We start from the raw sequence: 21,079 nt of genomic DNA, 5'->3' as shown, positions 1-21,079 counted from the left end.
ATCTGAAATGCGATATATTTGAGAAGACTGCAGGCTAAGTTCAAATTCCAGCTCTGTTATTTCTAACTGGCAATTATTGAGTCCCCCTAAGCTTCAGTTTCCTCACCTGTCAAGTGAAGTTAATAATACTATATGGGTCTGATGCAAGATTCAAGTCCATAAGGCAAGGAAAGGGTCAAGTATATTTCATATTACATAGTAATATGAGCAGAGCACAACAGAAGATTGCTCCTGCTGTTGTCATCAGTGTAACATTGTTGAAGCACATTCTACCTGGGAAGAAGGAAACAAGGAGCAGCTGTTGTCTTGCCACACTTTGAACAATGGTAGTAGCTGGCTTCCAAAAACGAGCCCCAGTGAACCTTGTTCTGGCATCCACACCCTTGTTTAGTCCACCCAACAATGAATCTGGGCTGGTCCCATGGCTTGCTTTAACCATTAGAATAATGTGACTGTAATACTAAGCCAATGTTGTACCTAAGCCTTTAAAAGGCATGGAAGCATCTTATTTTGTGCTTTTAGGGGCCCTCAGCTCCCTGCTGGAGAGACCATAGGAAGAAACCCCATGGAAAAGCCCTGAGACAACATAAACAGGGAAAGGGGCCCAGCTTTCCTCGCACCTTAGGGAGCCTCCAGATGACTCCAACGCAATCCACCTGAAAATGCATGAGAGACCCCAAGAGAGACCAGCAGAAGAACAATCTCACTGAGTCCAGTCAATACCCAAGCCATAAGAGATAATACAGAGGTTGCTGTTTTTAAGCCATTATGTTTTAGGGGGTTTTGTAACACAGCAATAGATAACCCAAACAATAATGCTGTCCAAACAACCTGAGCTTTTAACACACGCAGTCATTTAGCCTAACCTGTGCACAACTATGAAAAACTGGAAAACAATCATGAATGATGGCAAATTCTTCAAACTCTGGGACCTTCCATCTTATGCATCCATAAGTACCCTACCTCCTCTCCTCTTTCAGATCTTAGTAAACAGAGAAACTTAAAAATATATTAATATCTGGCTGGCTGTCTTACTGACTTTCAGTTCAATATGTACTTATCCGGTACCTATTCTGTGCCAGATGCTCTGCTCAACACTAGAAGACAAGAGGATATCAGCAGAGTCAATGCTATTAAGGATTTTATAGCCTGGACTTACATGCAGAGAGTGCTGGATAAAGTTCACTTTGAGAAGAAACAATTACATCTTTTATCCAGCCCTAGAAGGTAACAGATTTCCATAGTCTTTAGACTGTACCTGTTAGAGATTTTTAAAAAACATAAAACAGGACCATTAAGTCTGCTTTGCTTTCTAACCACTAGATGGTCCCTTTGTGGGTCATGATGAATACACAACTAAAAATATTCCCTGCTTACCTATGCTGGATCTTTTTTTTTTTTTAAAGAAGAAATGAAATGCTCCAATCATTCACCCAAAGGGAATATGTGATCTGGCCAGATGCTGAAGGCTATTCAACTTGGTTTGATAGTTTCTTATTAAAATCAGATGCTAACTAGTGCTCTGATTATTTGCATGTTTGTTTTTCCTAGTCACGAGAATTGTCATTGCTGAAAAATGTGTGCAAATATATTTATTTGGCTTAACAGTCACTTTGCTGATGTTTCAGTTTCCCTGAGAATGCCACAGCCATGTTAAGGCAAATTTTGCAGCTTGACACAATCTAACCAATCTTAAAAAACATCCCCCTCAAGCTCACATCCCCTTTTGGTGTTTACTATATATTTCTCATTTTCCCTCTCAACCAACATCTTAAAAGAAGATGACTACCTCCTCTCCTCTCATTTACTCCTCAACCACATGCTATCTAAATCCCAGCTATGTGGCTTCCCTAAAGTCATAATCCCAAAGGACACCAATGATGAGTTGTCTATGCCCACCGGACACCATCTTGTCAAGATCTGCCAGGGTGGACTCTTCTTTCTGAAACTCTCTCCTCTGGTTCACCGAGACCACCAGTCCCTCCTGGTTTTCCTCCAAACTCTAGTGGGCCATCTGTCTTCTCTGTAGGCTCTGCTGCCTCTCTTCAGAACTCACAGGCTGGTGGCCCTCAGGGTGTTACTGTACCCTCGACTTTGCTTCACACTTTACTTTCTCTCTTTGGAGTTTTCATCCCAGGACTTCCGTGATCATCCAGGTGCTGGTGACTTCCAATCTGCATTTCTTAGACCTCTCCTGATCCAGTTATCTATACCCAAGGAGCCCTCCATCTGAATGTCTCAGAAGCACATGAAAGCTGGCATGGCCCCAAATAAATTCATCTTTTCCCCTCACAAATCTGCTCCTCTTCAGTGTCCCTGACTTAGTCAATGGTACAATGTGGATGAAAAGTTAAATATTAAATTTGAACTCAGTTGAACATGGACACAAACAATGGTCACCAAGTCCCGGAACAGATGAGTTGAGGCGTTCATCCAGCACTGTTTTGGAGAAATCTGTATTTCAATCTATTCCTATATATTAGTTATTGAAAAACAATAGACAATCACAAAAATCAAGTTGACTTTTTGCGTTCCTTGAGCCCAGTCGCAAAGGGCCTTTGTGACTGGGCCTCATGCCAAACAACTTGTTACCAAAAGACCTAGGGTCCCAGACCACGCTGAAGCTTCATGAGACGTCTCCTCATCTGTGCAGAGACAAGCAAGTGGCTGACTCTGGAGCCCAGGCTGTTGCTTCCTGGTCTGGTGGTGAATTCTCCATAGTCTGGCAAGTGTGGATATATATATATATATATCTTTTCCCTTCTCCCCTTCCGGTTGCAATTTATTATATTAATTTGCTTATTATACCATTTGCTTATTATATCATTTGCTTATTATATCTGCATTGCCATTTACGTGGGATAAAGCTTGTTTACCCTTAAAGATATTGTGTGTGTGTCTTTTCTTCTCCCCTCGTGCATCTCCTGCACAGAACACACCTCCATCCATTTAACTGCTCAGTGAGAAATCCAAGAGTGGTTTTTTTTTCTTCTCCCCACTTCCACATCCAATCTGTAATCAAGTCTTTCTCATTCTGTCTCCTAAATATCTCTTGGATGTGTTCACAGTCTTCAGTTCCTAATGTCACTATTTTAGTCTAGGCTATCTCCCTCTCTCCCCAACATTATAATCAACCACCTGCTAACCAGTCTCCTTGTTACCAGAATCAATAAGGACACAATATTCCATTTGATGTGATAGGAATGAGGTATCATCTTAATTATATCACAAGTAAATTTTCTCTCATTACCAACACAACATTTATAGAAGTTGTTATATTATAAACTTGTAAACACCACTTGGTGCCACTCCAGGCTTTTCCCATAATATAGAGAATAATCTTTCTAAAATGCAAGTCCTCTCATAATTTCCTATTGCATTAGGATACCACCCAGACTCCTTAACATACCTCATAAGACCCTTCATGAGCAGATTCTTGTCCATCTCTTCAGCCCCATCTCTCACTACTCTCTGTCCCTTCCCCCAACAATCCTTTTCAAGTCATAATTTTTTTTTTTTTTTGAGACAGGGTCTCACTCCATTGCCCAGGCTGGAGTACAGTAGTGCAAACATGACTCACTGCAGCCTTGATCTCCTGGGCTCATGTGATCCTCCCACCTTAGCTTCCCCAGTAGCTGGGACTACAGGCATGCGCCATCACACTCAACTAATTTTTAATTTTTTTTTTTTTTGTGGTAATGGGGTCTTGCCGTGTTACCAAGGCTGGTCTCAAACTCCTGGGCTCAAGTAATTCTCCCGCTTTGGCCTCCCAAAGTGCTGGGATTACAGGCATGAGTCACCGTGACTGGACATAATTTCTTTTTAAGCTGTAGACTGTTAACCTCTCCTCTCTTCCCTGGCTCTCCTACATTCTGTTCTGCCCACCAGGAGAGATTTCCTCACATGCATTGCTAACCCCTTGGTTAAACATCCCTTTCTCTAGCAAACCTTTCCCAGTGACTTGCCACTCAGCTGGGCTTGTCTCCTTCAAGCTCTCAAAGCCCCTGTGCATCTCTTATCACTTCACTTCTGCTTTATTGTAATTGCTGGCTTTATTGCCTGTTTTCCCTTTAAGACATAACCTTTGGGAGGTAGGGGCCATGTCCGTCCTCACCGTTGCAATGGTATGGATTTCTTATGAACAATGGCAGCATCTGGCACATAAATACATTCAATATGGCAAGCTGGTATCCTTTATGAATTTCTTATAGTTTATAGAAGTCCAACAGCCTAGATTCTGAACAAGTAGACTATATTACTCTGTTAGAATGAGAAATAGGAACACCAAGGGAGCACTTAAGTTAGAGTGCAAGGCCTGTAACCCTCCATCTTTCAAGCACATAAGAGCCTACTCAAAATCATCCATTTTTTCAACCTATCAATTTTGTCTCTTTGCTTTAAGCTTCCAGCTCAAGAGCTAAGCCAGTGATGGGCCATAGAGTCTTCATGGTAGACACAGCTAGTCTTATGCTGGATAAGATGCCATGTTTCCCTTTACCAACAATAATCTTCCATCCCACACTACAAAGATGTCAAGACAAAATGTGATGTAACTAAGGGTTTATTTCTCTATTCCAAGAATTGCAAATGTACTCTGTCAATGACATGGCATGCTAGGGTTTCCTGATAGAGGAATGAGAAATCTGGGGCTAGCATGGAAGGCAACCATCTTGGACACCAGGGACAGACTCTTCCAGAACAGCCCAGAAGCCTATCACCATCAGGTCCAAAGGCAGAATCCAATGTAGACTGCCTTGACTATCCAAGAAGTTTTATTTAAAGAAGAATAATTCTAGAAACATGGGCTTCCATGGAAGTGATTCCTGGGACATAGTGGTTGTTAAAGTCATAAGCAACTCTGGGTGAATTGATGGAAGACATAAAGGAAGCAGAATCTAGCCCTGTGGGGAAGGGGAAGCCGGGAAACTAGGCAAAGTGGTTGGCTAACAGCCCAGGGTTAAGGGCTGGTTCTTGTTTGATTGGGGAATTTCAGGATAAGTGGAACCTATAGCAGAATGACAATTAGGCAGAGGGGTCTTAGGGAGAGGACTGGAGATCTATGCTCACCTGAGTACCTGAGACTTTCCTGTGCATACATACTATTACATCAGTCTTCTGTTGCAAATAAAATACAGGGCAAAAGCAAGGAGACTGTTTCTGGATGCTGTCATGAGTATCAGGAGAGTTCCCAACATATTTCCGGCCCAACCCTTCATCATTATCATCAATTACGTGAGGCTGACAGAAGCAGACTAAGGCTATGTTTCACAGGTTCCCAACTGCATGGAAGATGAACAAGCAATCAATTATTTGTATCTGAAGCTGCTGCCTGATTATCGTACTACTTTACCTATATTAGGTGGGTCTCCTAATAGCTGGAGCGAAACATTCAAAAGCAAATTTTGGTTTTGATTTTCTATGAATCAGTTGAACTGCAGTACTTTATTGCTTAAAAATCTGATGGGCCAAAACATCTCAATTTGGAAAAGGAAAAACAAAATTTTTCCAAGAAAATATCAGTTCAAAATTAGTTTAATGCAAAAACCAAAGAGGAAATTTCCTTTTTTTCCTCGATTGAAAATGGCAAATTAAGTCAGCACAAAACTCAGCAAATAAGATATATAGTTGTTAGTCTACTAGTAAGTAGGATCATTTACCATGTTTTGAATAAGGCAATTTCCAGTTTCCTAACTTATTCCTCCACCTCAGCTGTCCACTCCCATGGTTTGAGTTTGTATCTTGTCTCCATAACTGTATCACCTTAAAAACCACTGATTCAAGAATGCAGCTGTTTACTCATAAGCTCATGATCTTCTGTATTGCTTCTGCAATTGTTCCCACTGACCAATTTAAACTTCTTTGACCTCTTTGGAACTTAATATTTATTGATTTTTCTAATTCCTCTGAACCCCCTGGGCCTTTCCTTTCCTATCTAAAATTCAGTACTGCAGTGGGTCCCCTGCCAAACGGTGTGCCCCAAAAGATACATCCAAGTCCCAATCCTTGGTTCCCATGAATGTGATCTTATTTGGAAATAAGGTCTTTGCAGATACAACAAATTGAAGGATATCTGAAATAGATTATCCTGGATATATAGGTGGTCCCTAAATCCAATGTCTGGTACCCTTATAAGAGAAAAGGAGAAAGAGAGAGACTTGAGACACAGAGAGATGCCATGTGAAGGTGCTGGCAGAGATTCAAATTATACAGCTGCCAGCCAAGGAACACCAAGGATTGCCAGTGGCCACTGGCAGGGAGGAGAGAGGCATGAACAGATTCTCCCTCAGAGTCTCCAGAAGGAACCCACCCTGCCAACACCTTGACTTCAGATTTCTGGAACTGCAGGAGAAGCTCTGTTGTTTTAAGCCACCAAGTTTATAGTAATTTGTTATAGCAGCTTAGGAAACTAACCCAATCTCCCTTGCCCTCCTTTTCTTTCTACTCATCTGGCAAAACTCCAGTTCTGGATGGACCCAACTATTAGCTGTACCAGGACAGCCAAAAGCCAATGAAAAAAAGTCACCAGTACCATATAGAGTCATAATCATCAATCTGGAATGGACTTCACCCTGTACGTTCTTCTCCTCCTCTCCCTGTTAGGAGATAACCTCGCTTATTACCTAGACAAACTCAGTCACCATTGGATGAGGTCACCAAATGTATTATTCTGTCTACTGCTGCAGCTTCCCTCTGATTGCAGTAGAGTTCATTCCTTTTCTGATACTAGCCCTTCTTTCTGTGCCTTGTAACCCACCTACTCCTCATTTCTCAGCACCCTTCCCCTATCTCTTCTGTCTCATATTTTCTGACTCCTTCTACTGCCTCTTTCACATTTGCTTTTCCTATTGATCTCTTGTGCATCATAAAACAATGGTGACAAATCAGAAGGCACACATACAACCCCCTATAGACACACATAGATTTCTCCATCACCCATCTTGTCCTATCTCTTACCCACTTAGCTGCCAAACGTCTCAGAAATTTAACCCCATCTTACCCCAGCTCCCACTAACTTCTCACTCTACACTAATCTGACATCTGCCCCAAACAATCCACCCAGGCAGCTCTTGCTAAGTCACCAATGATCTCTAGTTGAGTGGAGCCACTAGTGTCAATGGACATTTTTCTGTACTTCTTCCACTTGACTTCATGGTATTAAACACGGTTAACTGTAGCCTCCTGGATGCCTTCTGTTCTTGGTGTCCACCACATCTTAGGCTTCTGGTTTTCCTCCTACCTCTCTGGCCACTGCTTCTCCATCTCCTTTACAGGCTCCTCCTCCTCTATCTAGTCTTAGGGACAATAATCTTCCCTCATCTATAAGACCATCCTTGGCCCTCTTCTTTCCATTTTGTTCTTGTTTCCTAGCCAATCTTACATCTAGTCATCACTCTAATTATTATATATATGCGAACAACCTGAAATTTACATAGCCAGCCCAGACCTCTCTTCTTCGTTCCACATATTCAACTGCCAACTCTGGATGTCACAAAGTTGACTCAAACACATATCTACACATCTAAAATTGGAATCATACCGCCAAACCTGTCACTCTTCCAAAGTATTCATCTCAGATAAAGCCATAGCCATAAACCAACATTAGGGTGTCAAACTTTACACTTTAAAACCATTTTTTTATTTTAAAAATTGTCAACTTTATTGAGGTATAATTGTGTACAAACTGCATATGTAAATATACAAGTAGATGAGTTTGGACCTATGCATACAACCATGATATCATCACCACAGTCAAGGTAATAAACACATCCATCACCTTCAAAAGTTCCCTTGTGTTCCTCTGTGGGTTTTGTGTGTGTGTGTGTGTGTGTGATAAGAACATTTAACATAAAATCTACCGTCTTAAATTTTTAAGTGCACAATAGTGGATTGTTAGTTAGAGGCACTGTATTATACAGTAGATCTCTAGAACTTATTCATCTTGCATAACTGAGCTTTTATGGCCATTAAGAAACAACTCCCCATTTCCCCCTCCCCTGGCAACCACCCTTCTACTTGACTTTTCAGATACCTCATGGAAGTGGGCTTATGCCACATTTGTCCATCTGTACCCGGTATGTTTCACTTGGCATGGTGCCTTCCAGGTTCACCCCTTTTGTCACAAAATGGTAGGATTTCCTTCTTTTTTAAGACTAAATAATATTGCCCCCAAATGTCAAAATGGAACATTCCATGCCAAAGGCGACACTGCTTCTATCTCTCCTTCTCATGTTTGACCCATTACTAAGTCATTTGTTCCTTATAAAATCTCCCAAATCCATCCTTTTCTACCACCAGACATTAGTTCAGGCTACTATCATCTGCATAATGCCTCCCACTGGTCTGTCTGCAGCCACTCACACTCCTGAATTTGCTCTAAACGAAGCAGAATCAGTGGGGAGCTGGTCTTTGGTTACCTCTCCAGCCTCAACCCGCACGACACTCAGCTCTCCATTCTCCAGCCACTGGTCTTTCTCGCTCTCCTAGACTGCTCACCTCTCCTTCTTCTACCACAGGGCCTTTGCACAAGCTCTTTCTGCTGCTCATTTTCTACATTTCTACACTTTCCTCAGACTCTAGCCCAAACCTCTCTTCCTTAGGAAAGTTTCCCTGACCCCTCAAGACTAAGTGAAGTCCCCCCTCTCCTTCTCCCAAGTACCTTTCCTTCATTGCCCTTATCACAGGTGAGACTTTACCTTTATTTTTATAATTTCAACATTTGACCAGCTGTCTCTCCATTATATCATGCATGCCAGGAGGTCACCGACTAGGTCTGGTTTGGCTCATGGCTATATACCCAGAGCCAGGTGACATTCCGGCATGTGGTGGACACTCAGTAAAAGTTTTTCATGTTTTTCTCTCCCCACCAACAACCAAGACCCTAGGTGTGCAGAAAATCTTAGAAGCACAAAGGGAATTCTGACACATTGTAGATTTCCACGGCCAACCCCTGCGGCTTATGATTTTCTGTCAAGAGGAAATAAAAGCATAACTCGGTGGTGTCTTCACAGTTTCTACCTGCCAGTTCTACTTTTCTATAAATACAGTCCTCATTTTCAAGGAATTTGGATAAGATCGCTGCAGTTGACTATTTGGGGAGGCACTGCCTGTTCTATTTCAGAGGGGATGTTATCATCTGTCTTCATTCCTGGGGCAGGTGTGGAGATGCATTGTGGACCCCATTGCAGATTCACATAAGAAGCTGAATGTATCAGGCTCATAGGTTCGTAAGCCCTGGGCAGGGCCTCGGAGGGCAGACTGAAAGGCATGTGAGGATCGTCTTCCCTGAGGACCCATTATTTTATGTTCCATCCATTCCTGTTTTCCTCCTGCCATCCTGTGATGCAGGACTTCTGCTGAGAGCTACTCCGTGTCTCAACAGTGCTTTTACCACCATCTGGAGCTCAGCCCCTGGGTCTTAATGCTCAGGGCCTTTTAAGGATGGCAGCCTTCAGCTTAGAACAGGAAGGATGTAAGAGTAGCATTCGAAGTGGAGGTCTACGTTCAAAACATCCATGTAATCGTTGATGTCAAAATTGAGGGAAACGTTGAAATCATAATTTTCCAATGTAGTTTTCTTATTGCTATACAACTGGTAAATAAAATTTCTGAGTGTCCCCTTGTATAAGGTACACTATCTACTATCAAATATTGTAATTTATTCCTTGTATAAAGGTACACCCAGAAATTTAATTACAAAGAGACACATAAGCCCCTGTAACAAGTTACAGTTAAACCACAGTATACCTAATCATGGCAAATTATAAATGTAACCCAGTCTGTAAACAATAACAAGCAAAGTAAACATTGTATTGATGTCTTTTTGTGTGTTCAAAGAGGGATATAATTTTAAATATAAATAAATAATATGAATATATGGACTTATTCTTTCTTTTTAAAATGGTGGATAATATTGTACATATGAAAGGACATGATATAGACTGAGCAAGATTTTCTCATTAACCAAGTTCTACTCAGCCTCCCCTGAACCCCTTTTTCCTTTTTTTAAAAATTAATACACAATAGTTGTATATATTTTGGGGGTACATGCGATATTTTGATGCATGTATACAATGTGTAGTGATCAAATCAGGGTAATTGGGAATATCCGTCATCTCAAACAGTTATCTTTTCTTTGTTGGAACATTCCAATTCTTCTCTTCTAGCTATTTGAAAAGTATAAAAAATTCTTAACTATAGTCTACTCTATTATCAAATATTATACTTTATTCCTTCTATCTAACGGTAGTTTTGTACTCATTAACCAACTTCTCTTCGTTCTCCCTTCCCCCGCCCCAAACTCCTTTTCAACTGAGCCTGACTTTGGCCTTCCATGTTCTTCCTTCCATTGTCCAATTTTAGCAAGGATCCTGGTAAGTCAATTTAACCAGAATCTCCCCATCCTCAATATCAGATAATTCTCATTATCTAATCATTAGGTTCCTCAGTCCCCACCATCTCCCAGGTGATATCTGATCACCCTGGCCTGTCTTCAGCAAGAATCCTATTAGATTGGCTTAGCCAGAATCCCCCTTACTCCTGATGTTTCCTTTTAGTAATTTTCCACCTAGGGACCCTCACTCTGCTCCTTGGTTGTAAATTCCCACTTGCCCATGCTGTATCAGAGTTAAGTACTGACCATTTCTCCCACTGCAAGACCCTATTGCAGTGGTCCCTATCCTTCTTTCAGTGGTGTTGAATAAAGATTGCCTTATCTTCAACAAGTGTCAATGAATAACTTTTCCTTTAACAACACATACATACAAGATAAAGATAGGTATACTAGCTAAAATTGGCTAACAAATGAACATTCCCTCAATCAACCAATTCTCATGTATATTTACTTAGATATGACTCTTATACACACATGGAAAAGTTTGCTTTACATATGTGTGAGATTGGGTCTCAGCTGGTCACCCAAGCTGGAGTACAGTGGCACGATCACAGCTCACTGAAGTCTTAAACTCCTGGGTTCAAGCAATCCTCTCACCTCAGCTTCCTGAGTACCTGGGACTACAGACATGTGTCCCCATGTTAATTTTATGTTTTGTAGAGATGAGGTCTCACTATGTTGCCCAGGCTGGTTTTTAACTCCTGGGCTCAAGGGATCCTCTTACCTGGGCTGCCCAAAATGTTGAGATTGCAAGAGTGAGCTACTGTGCCTGGCCAACTTTTTTTAAAACTAGCATACCTTTAGTTATATCATGCACCCATCCATCTATCATGATATAAAGATATTCTGTAGTGTATTCTCTACTTTCTCTAATTCAGGAGTGGAATGTCTCTAAGAAAACAAAACAAAACTGCATACAAATATCACATTCAACTGCCACGTTAATCAGTCTGGCCATAGAGGTCACAAGAACTTGCTATGATCATTAATGACAAGAATGATTTAAGGTTAGCAACTCTGCTTGTCACATGTTTCCATTCTTTCTCCCAAATGAGCTTAAAACAAAATTTTTGAAGATGTTTAATAATTCATGAGTAATCTGATGCCATTGTATCTGCACCTATCAGGTGATATGTTTTCCAATGTCTTGAAGACGTTGGCATAATCGGTCATGTGAGAAGCCTCAGGGCGTTGCCTTGTGGCCTTGTCAAATGAACTAAACAAAGCCCTTGACTTGCCAGGAGGAAATGCATCCATCACTCCATCATTCAGAGATTCATGGTGACAAATGACAATTACCGAAATGTGTGTACAAACTATTTTGCTTAGCAAAGTCAGGAAGAGACCTCATGGCATCTTTGTTTTATATATATATATTTTTTCAATGCTTACAAAACACTTCAATTTTCTTTCTTGTTTCAGTGTCTCACATCTTACTTTGCTTAAAGAATATATTTCATTTAGATTTCTTCTCTCTGAGACAATGACCTAAGTACCCTTTTCTGTCTCAGTGGAGGATACACATTTGGAGTTTTGTTCACTTGTAAATCACTCAGTTGTTTTTAAGGATGCACAAATGACCTACAGGTTTTGCGACACCTTAAGGAACCAGCACGATGACTGAGAGAGTGGAGAATGCAGAGTCAGAGTGGTGGTACTTATATGGGTAATGATTTAGAAATTTATGAAATTCAGAGATTCATTCTTATCTCAGGAATTAACAAATATAACATCAGGATGGTGGGGCTTCCATCTAAGAAACAGAGTCAGAAAACATGGCTATCATGAGAATTAAGATTTCAAGATTCTGCAGCTTTTCTATGTTATTCTCTTTCTTTCCCAAAAGTGATTAGCATTAAGATTCTCAGATCTGTGGACTGATATTCAGGTACAAGAAGCACATCTCCTATTTCAAGGTTAGTTTAGGGGTGAGGCAAAGAGGGAGGAAACCCAACAAATGGAAGAGGTGATGATTCTGAGCAGGTGAGAAGGCAGGTTGAGTTTTTGAGGATGTAGAGGGAAGAAGGAAATGAAAACCTCGGGGTAGCCCTGGCAATGACTGGACACGTGATTAGAAAAATCAAAACAAAGTGCCATGGACTTAGTTGTGTCCCTCCCAAATTCATATGTTGAAACCCTCACTCCCCATGTGCTGGTATTTGGAGAAAGGGGACTTTGGGAGGTGATTAGGATTAGATCAGGTCATGCAGGTAGGGCACTCATGATGGAATTAGTGTCTTTATAAGGAGAGACTCTCAACAGTCTGCTCACACTCACTTACGTACATGCTCTCTCTGTGCACACAAAAATGAAGAGGTGATGTGAGTGTACAGCAAGATGGCTGCCGCCTACAAGCCAAGAGAAGAGGCCTCAGAAGAAAACCTATCTTGTCAGCAACTTGATCTAGGACTTCCAGCCTCCAGAACTGTGAGAAACACATTTCTGTTGTTCAAGCCACCCAGTCTATGGTATTTTGTTATGGCAGCCCAAACTGACCAAAACCAAAGAGAATCTGTATAGCTCTTCCACTGTCTGATCACAGACCCAACGGGGTGAAGTCAAAGCTCTGTGTCTTTCCCTGTAGCACATTTCCCTCTGCACACCCTTACTTATTTAAAAAATATCCACCTAAGATGCCATACAAACTCTCCACAAATATTAACTCATGTAAGGTATTATTCTTACTTCTATTTTACGGACGAGGAAGCTGAGGCACAGCATTAATAAACTAAGCAAGATCATATAACCAGCAAGTATCAGATCTGGGATTCAAACCCAGGAAGTCTGGTTCCAGGATCTGTGCTCTTAACCCCTCAGCTGTGCTGATTTCCCCCACATTTCTTTGCTGTCCATTGAGCCACAAACCGTACAGTTATCTTTGCCACCACGATGATTCATTTGTATTCTTTGTTTTCCTGCTATGTCCAAGAATCACTTATTCAAGGTTTTTCCTCCATGAAATAACCTATTCTTATCTGCCAGTAACCATATAACTTGTTTTCTGCTATGTGTTCACTTTTACTGGAATAGTGAAAATAACAATGAATATAATAAATGCATCATCAATGCCAGAATGAAAGCATTAAATTATAGAAAAGGCAGAGGTCTAAATTCAGATTATTCGTAGATCAAATTAAAAGGGTGGTTCTTTAGTTTAAAAACAAACAAAAAACCATGAGATAGGAGAAAACACATAGGATATAAAAGTCATAAAAGTCATTCTTGATCATACTGAAAAAATTTTAAAGACAAGAGCCATTCCAAGGCTTGATATTTTTTCTCCTTTGGTTCAAACAGCCTATTGCAATTAAATTCTGTTAAGATAATAGAGTTGAAGGCAACAAACACCAAATGGGAAATGAAAGAACAAATCATCTTACCTGCTGACGTGTGTTTGAACTTTTCGCTTTTCTTCTTCCTCCATTTCCAAGGCTTGAAAATCCTTCCCAGGTTGGCAAACTTACTTCTCCTGCGGATGGGTGGGGTGTGGGTGCCTGGGACGAGGGAGTCAGAACGCATCGCCGCCAGCCTCTCCACTTCCTCAGCTTGTTATTTCCAAGAAAGAGATGAAAATAAAGAGAGAAAAAAAGTGTTAAAATGGGAGCCTCACAGATGGCCAACGTTTTCCATGGTTACAGATAACAGAAACCACATGACTAGAGTTTCTCTTTGCCTTTTGGAATGGAAGTCACACCAGTGTGTTCTGAAGGCTGAGGACAGTTGGCCAACCCCTAGAGATTCAAAACACCCCAACCAAATTTGCTCAACTTCTATTTAGGCTGGAGGAGGAAGAGAAAGAGGAGGGGAGCTCTCTGGACAAGTCAGGGACTACCGCCCAAAACAGGGAGAGGCCACCAGAAGATTCAAATAAGAGTCAGTGTAACTACTGGTCCGGCAATTTCTCAAATAAGACTTGGCAGACGCAATCACTACAGCACTGTCTACTGAGAAAAAAGAAGGGAGAAAACATTTATCAACTGTCTATTCCAAAGCCAACGTCTCCAATACCCACTGCTGTCTACTTCCTACTACCTGGCTTTACCTAGACCTTCAGCAGCACTGAAATCTGTTAAGCAAGTGACTGTACTTTAGGATTACTGATTGATTTTTGAGTCACTCACACTTCCATTAGATTTTACAATTGTCTTAATTCCACTAGTTTTTCTTTTCCTGGAGTCTTGCTTAAAAAAAAAATTCTTACAAATTGAGAGCTGGGGGTATCTTTAGGGAAAATCTATGCTAATCCCAATAATAGAACACTTGAGCATATTCAACTTTCAATCTCATAATGCCTAGTGGACCCTTCCTTAAAGGCCACAATCATCCCAACCTCTTTTTACCACATGAAATAAAACAAACTCTTTTCCATATTTACAGATTCCAATACCCCAACTTGAATTTTTAAGAAAGGAATAATCAGGGAAAATAAGCCCTTTGGCAAAATTGAGGGCATGGAAGGAATTCAACTTCCCAGAAAGCAAAATGATATCTGAAGCCATGGCAAATCCCAAACCACTTTGTTCCCTCAAAAAAATCATCCAGACTTCTGCAACCTATGCATTCCTTGCAAGTTCAACCTGCCAATGACCATATAAAAATGATAGTCAGTTGTTGTGGTCTGAACATAGTTTTAACTCAGGAGATCCATTCATTAAATACATATGGAATTCTGAGTGTGTGCTGTGGCAGTTGTATTGGTGACAGATGTGATAAGCTAGTAAGAGCTCCCCACAGCAGGACTGAAAGAAAGTAGATGGAATTGAGAGACACGTCAGACGTAAAGTCAAAAGAACTTAGTGACTGACTGAGTGACCAGAAGGACTGGAGGCAGACCACTGGCAATTCCCAGATTCAGGTCAGCAGAGTGGTACCCTTCATTCATAGAGATAAGGAAGACAGGGGAGGGCACAGGTTTAGGGGTGAGGGCAGTGATGATTTGGACATGCTGCAATGAAGAGGGCACTTAAACCTTTACTACCTGGTTCAGTGCACTGGGAGCTCCTCTTTTCAATCATTTAATTAAGTGGCCACTTAAATCTCTGCCAGATACTATGATCATTTCTGGGGAAGACACACAGGAAAACTGGCCTTGAACACAGAGTCCCAAGGAGGAGACAGAGAGATCAGTGTGTAAGAACATACCACAACAGAGCTACAATGTAAAACTCAATGTAAGTGAAGAGGAGAGAGCAACTAATTCTGCTTCACAGCATTGGAGAAGACCTCGAGGGAGGTCACTTTGGGCTTAAGTTTTGAAAGAGAAGGGGCCGTTCTCCTGGCAAGGGGAAGAGGGAGAAGTGGATCCCTGGGAGGAGAAACAGACCCAACAGGAACAGAGAGGGCTGAAGGCATGGAACATCTAGGGACTTCAAGGAACTCAGTCAACTGTGAGCCTCAGTGACGTTAGGTGAGATGAAGCACTAGTGGAGAGAGACAGGGGTTGGAGGGTCTGGAACCAGATCATGTAAGCTCTTGAAATGAATTGGCATTTGGGGTTCATCCTCTGAGCAGAGGGACAAGGAAAATTTGAAAATGGGAAACTGGTATTATCACATTCAACCAAAATGTATTGCATGCCCACTCTGTACCAGATGCTTAGGCTATGACGGTAAACAAAACAAATAAAAATACCAACTCATAGAGCTCACATGCAGAGGTAGGGTGAAGGGCAGACAGCAAACACTGAAACCAAATAAATTATAGAGTATGCCAGAAGATACTTGCTTTGGGGAAGAAAATAATGAGTGGAACCTGGTAAAATAGATCAAGAGTACTTTGGGTAGAATGGGGGGGTCGGCCTGATCGAGAAGGTACGCGATCAGGATGCAATTAGATTTGTTTCTTAGGAATATCTTTGCAGCAGCAAAGGTAACCTGACTCGGAATATGGGGAAATCCTTGACAGCGAGAACAATCAGGAGGACACTGCAATCACAGTAACTAGGATTCAAGCAGGGGCATGACAAAAGGATAGGAAGAAAAGATGGGATTCAGCCAGGTGGGGGAATCAGCAGATTTCGTAACTCTCTGGATAAACATGAGAAAGTACCAGGAAGCAAGAATGGCTAACATTTTTAGTTTTCATGACTAGGTCAATGTGATGATTTTACATGTTTTAAAGAATTTGATGATAAAGGAATAAGCAGAATAGGATGGCAGCTCAATGGGGACAAGAACTTTGCAGCCAGATAATTCAGTATTTTTGCAAAGGCTTTTTAGGGGTTAGAACTTTATTTCCTGAGGTAATGAAGAACTATTGAGAGGAAATTTGCCAAGGTAGGAAGGAGAGACTTGATTTGGGGGTCAGTAGGCTGAGCTGCCAGAGCCAGGGGAAAGTGAGAGATCGAAGATGTAGAAAAAATGCTGAGAAATGTATGAAACATGGTTCTTAGGAAGGAGAAGAAGTGGGATCAAAAGTGCACAAAAGTATTACTGATCAGGAGATTTTATGCTGAGTGATTGAAAGTTTGAACTGAGGTCTCTGATCACAAATGGCATAGATCAGATGCGGGCCTCAGGGAGATTAATTTAGCAGCAGTGGTAAAATAACAGATTACTGGAGGCTAAAGGAGGAAGATAAAAGATTCAGAAGGTTTTAAGTATGGGTTGTGGAATGGCTGAAGAGAGTGGTAACAATAACAACAACACAGCTACGACAAGGAATAAAAAAAGAAATCAAATCAGGCAAGTAAATAGCCTCAGAAGTAACACTGAATTTGAGCATTCTGCTTTTTAAATGGCATCAGCTGCTTGAATTGGTGGTTCTTCAACAATGTCAGCAGAGCCACACAAGTAGTGATAATTGTGGGAAACCACAGCAAAGAGGTGTTGAGTCCAGGAGAGAAGCAAAGTCACCATAGTCCAGAGGTCTGATTCTCACAGGTCACTTCCTCTTTCATACTCATCACTTTCCCCTCATTCCTTACCTTGGTGTATAGTCTTGTTGCTTTTGTCCAGATTTTACAAGTCTCCAAACCTATATTCCCAGACTTACTCTCCTGCCTTCAAACCTGTATTGGATACTTTTACTAGAAGCCTGTTCCTTGTAGGAACTGCAGGTGGCTCCCCACAGCATACAGTAGGAAGTTCTAATTTCCTGTACTGGCCTTCAGACAAGGCCAAGAATCACTTATTCAAGTTTTTTCCTCCATGAAATAACCTATTTTTTATATTAAAACAACCTGACTTATTACTCTCAACCTGAGTAAGCTGCTCAGAATGATCTTCTAGTACTTCTCTAAACACGTGTTATAGCCAAAATGAAATACTCCCGGTAGAAGCACTCATCCCGGGATCTCTGGATCCTAGTGGGCTTCAAGGGGATGGGTATCTGCATTTGGTTGGAAGATTTCCTAACATTCTTTGATTCTCAAAACAGCCTAAGACACAAAAGTGAAGTTTTTAAAATATTCAGTTTGAGAATTCTCTGAGTTCAGCCAACATCAAACATCTGCTACAGGTTAAAGAGAAATTATATACAGAATCCTTTAAAAAATCAAGATAGTAATTATTCAGGGTTGATACTGAGTTTGCTTCTCATAGTTGGCACTCAATAATGACTTATTAAATAGATAACTGGATAACTGCATTTGATTCAGTTCCTTTGCTCACATCTTCAGAGGTATGAAAATATGTATCGTTACTTGTCTTAAAAAAAAAGTGCCATGAGAACTGAAAGGCTTTTCCATAATCACATCTTTAAGAAATGGATACAAATTATTCTGAAATTGCCCCATTAAAATAATGATATGAAATTAGAAGTGCCTTTGAAAAACTGAGAGTGGCAAGGAACAGAGGGTATTATAAAGGTATAATTATAACTCAATAGTTAAATGAATCCTTAATAAGTATTATTATGAAATTCATGATGTTTAGCTCTTAAATTCAGTAGATTATTGAGCAGACTGGATCACATTAGGTTTAGCTGATTTATATTTTAATCACCCCATTACATTTTTCTCCAATTAATTTGATGATGGGGCTAGCTTTGCCACCAGATAATGATATTGGAAGGCTTAAGTGTGAGGATGGCTCAAGAGTGAGCCAACTTATGAACACAGTTTGAAAAGGAAGGGAAGGCTTGGTGCGGTGGCTCACGCCTATAATCCCAGCACTTTGGGAGGCCAAGGCAGGTGGATCACCTGAGGTCAGGAGTTCAAGACCAGCCTGGCCAACATGGTGAAACCCTGTCTCTACTAAAAATAGAAAAATAAGCTGGGTGTGGTGGCATGTGCCTGTAATCCCAGATACTGAGGCTGAGGCAGGAGAATTGCTTGAACCCAGGAGGCAGAGGTTGCGGTGAGCCAAGATTGCACCATTACACTCCAGCATAGGTGACAAAAGTGAAACTCCATCACACACACACACACACACACACACACACACAAGGAAATGGAAACCAAAAAACAGGGCTCAGGATAAAGTGGTCTCCCACTGCAGGAACCAGAGAAAGAAAGGGATGAAGGCAAGTGGGAGAGCAGGGCGTGGCCTGCCATGTTTTGGAATCACAAACAGCCTTTTCTGGAAATGGAGCATGTAAAGACAGCTTCACTTTGGCCTGCTCAAAGGTGGCTACCTCATGCTGTCTGGAGAAAATGCTGAGCCACACATGAATCAGCTTGAATGTCAGCTGCCAGGACTGAGCATGTTGAATCAAAACGTTGGAAGCCGGGCAGCTGAGCTCCTTCAGAAGGCTGAAGTGAGGAGTGAGCCATGGGCAAGCAAACTCCTGGGGTCTTTCCTGCTCTACCATCCAAGAGAACACTCTTTAAAGGACCACACAGTTTGGGCTCCCACTTATGACAAAACTGGGTTTTGTTTTACCCATAGGGTGGAAATGACTGGGAGATGATTTTTCTTTCTCCTTAGAAAGGCCAGAAAGAAAATATTTGATGTATGCATGATTTTAATGAACAAGAACCAAAGTACCTAGGCCGGATGGTGTTCTGAACCCCAGCCCTTGTGGCAACCTGGGATTACTCTTGGTGGGCTCCTAGGGCATGCAGCGGGAGGAGCTGGGCCGGGGCTTGGGGCGCTCCTCAGGTACACCATATTTCTCATGGTGGTTTGGCTTTCAAAAGGTGTGTGCAAGGATGGCACCACCTTGGCTTCCTGCTGGCCTAGAAAGTGCTCATCATACAGTATCCCAGGGAGCAGCCTGGAATGAAGGAAGCATGGTGTCTGTGCCATCTGATGTCTAGTCAGAGTCAGCACCAGAGGCAGGAGGGCAGCCCATCTGGGACCCCAGTGGAGATCTCTCCATGTGCTAAATGCTCCTAGGGTTTTTGGAGGACCTAAGATTCTCATAAATTGGATTCTTGTTTCTTAACCCTAAGTGAACTCAATAACAGAACGTTTATGTTGCAGGATCTGATAACCTTCGCTTTTGCTTGTAATTAGAAGGGGTTATATACCCCCCTTATTTCACCACCCTAGGAATGGGAACCAAAGATCAGAGTGGAGGTAAGGTAAGCTGTCAGCTCACTACGCTGAAGCAGCACTGCCTTTTTTTTTTTTTTTTTTTTTTTTTGAGAGAGGGTTTTGCTCTGTCACCCAGGCTGGAGTGCAGTGACATGATCTCAGTTCACTGCAACCTCCACCTCCCAGGTTCAAGCCATTCTCATGCCTCAGCCTCCTGAGTAGCTGGGACAACAGGCGTGCACTACCACACTCGGCTAATTTTTGTATTTTTAGCAGAGACAAGGTTTCACCATGTTGTCCAGGCTGGTCTTGAACTCCTGGCCTCATGTGATCCGCCCACCTTGGCCTCCCAAAGTGCTGGGACTACAGGTGTGAGCCTCCACGGCCAGCCTGCGCTGCCTTTTCCTGCCCTGCAAAATGATGCCACACAGGTGCCCAGCCATTCAGAAAGGTCCCTTTTATAAATGTACTGTCACTTTCAGAGCTACCTTATCATAAATAAATGAAGGGTTGATATGAATTATCAGGCATATGAGGACACTATTTTTCCTTTTTCATTCTAGAATAAGTCATGCCATACACTTATAGAGGCTGGATCTCTTGGAAGAGTTTCTGACAACCTAGAATTGATTAACTAGAAGATTTTTTTTTGTTGTTTTTTGATTTTTTTTTTTTAAAGAGTAAAACATGTTTATTCTAAAAATCCAGAGTGCCTACCCGGTTTCATTAGGAATAGGATGGGGACGTAAAGTGGGGAGTGGATGGGACAAAGATTGGGCATTAAAGAGGGAAAATGATGGGGACAACAAACTCTTTTAGCACAGAGAGGTTGCCTGGTTAAAGGAAAAATATACACCATGAAGGAGCTGGGAGATAAATCAACAAGGCCATGTTGTCCAAGAGCTATTAAACACAGACACGATGCCTGAGAGAGTACTCATGTTAACATCGGTGAGTACGAGGATCACTGACCTTCACTGCCCTCACTTCCTTCTTTCAGGCTCTTCTGCGCCTCTGTGTACCACCCTCCTCCACCCCATCCCTTAGCATCCAGTCAAAGAGGGATCCAATTTATGTATTAGCACCAAGCTGTGGACACTGATACTGGCTGAGCATATGGTAATGAGACAACAACATTTAACTAAGGGTTTATCTGTCTGAATCCAAAAACTGGATGACTTGAGTAATGCAAGTCCCAGTGGGGATGGGTAGGAGGAGGGAGCTCTGATGCTCCTCAGCTGCTTGGACACACAGGTGGCTATCTTTTCTA

General features: G+C 41.7%; 1 protein-coding gene across 7 annotated transcripts in view; it reads right to left on the bottom strand.

Moving 5' to 3' along the window:
• Nucleotides 1–21,079, bottom strand: part of PHACTR1 (phosphatase and actin regulator 1) — a 572,466-nt gene that overhangs the window by 221,669 nt on the left and 329,718 nt on the right. For all 7 annotated transcript variants that reach the window (XM_019029631.4, XM_063707340.1, XM_063707341.1 and 4 more), the window contains one exon: nt 13,771–13,935. In XM_019029631.4, coding sequence (XP_018885176.1) covers nt 13,771–13,935 — 165 coding nt within the window. The remainder of the gene's footprint in view (nt 1–13,770; nt 13,936–21,079) is intronic.

The sequence above is a fragment of the Gorilla gorilla genome, chromosome 5 (assembly GCF_029281585.2).
Source record: "Gorilla gorilla gorilla isolate KB3781 chromosome 5, NHGRI_mGorGor1-v2.1_pri, whole genome shotgun sequence".
Classification (NCBI taxonomy): Eukaryota; Metazoa; Chordata; class Mammalia; order Primates; family Hominidae; genus Gorilla; species Gorilla gorilla.
This window is presented reverse-complemented; position numbering and strand designations above follow the sequence as displayed.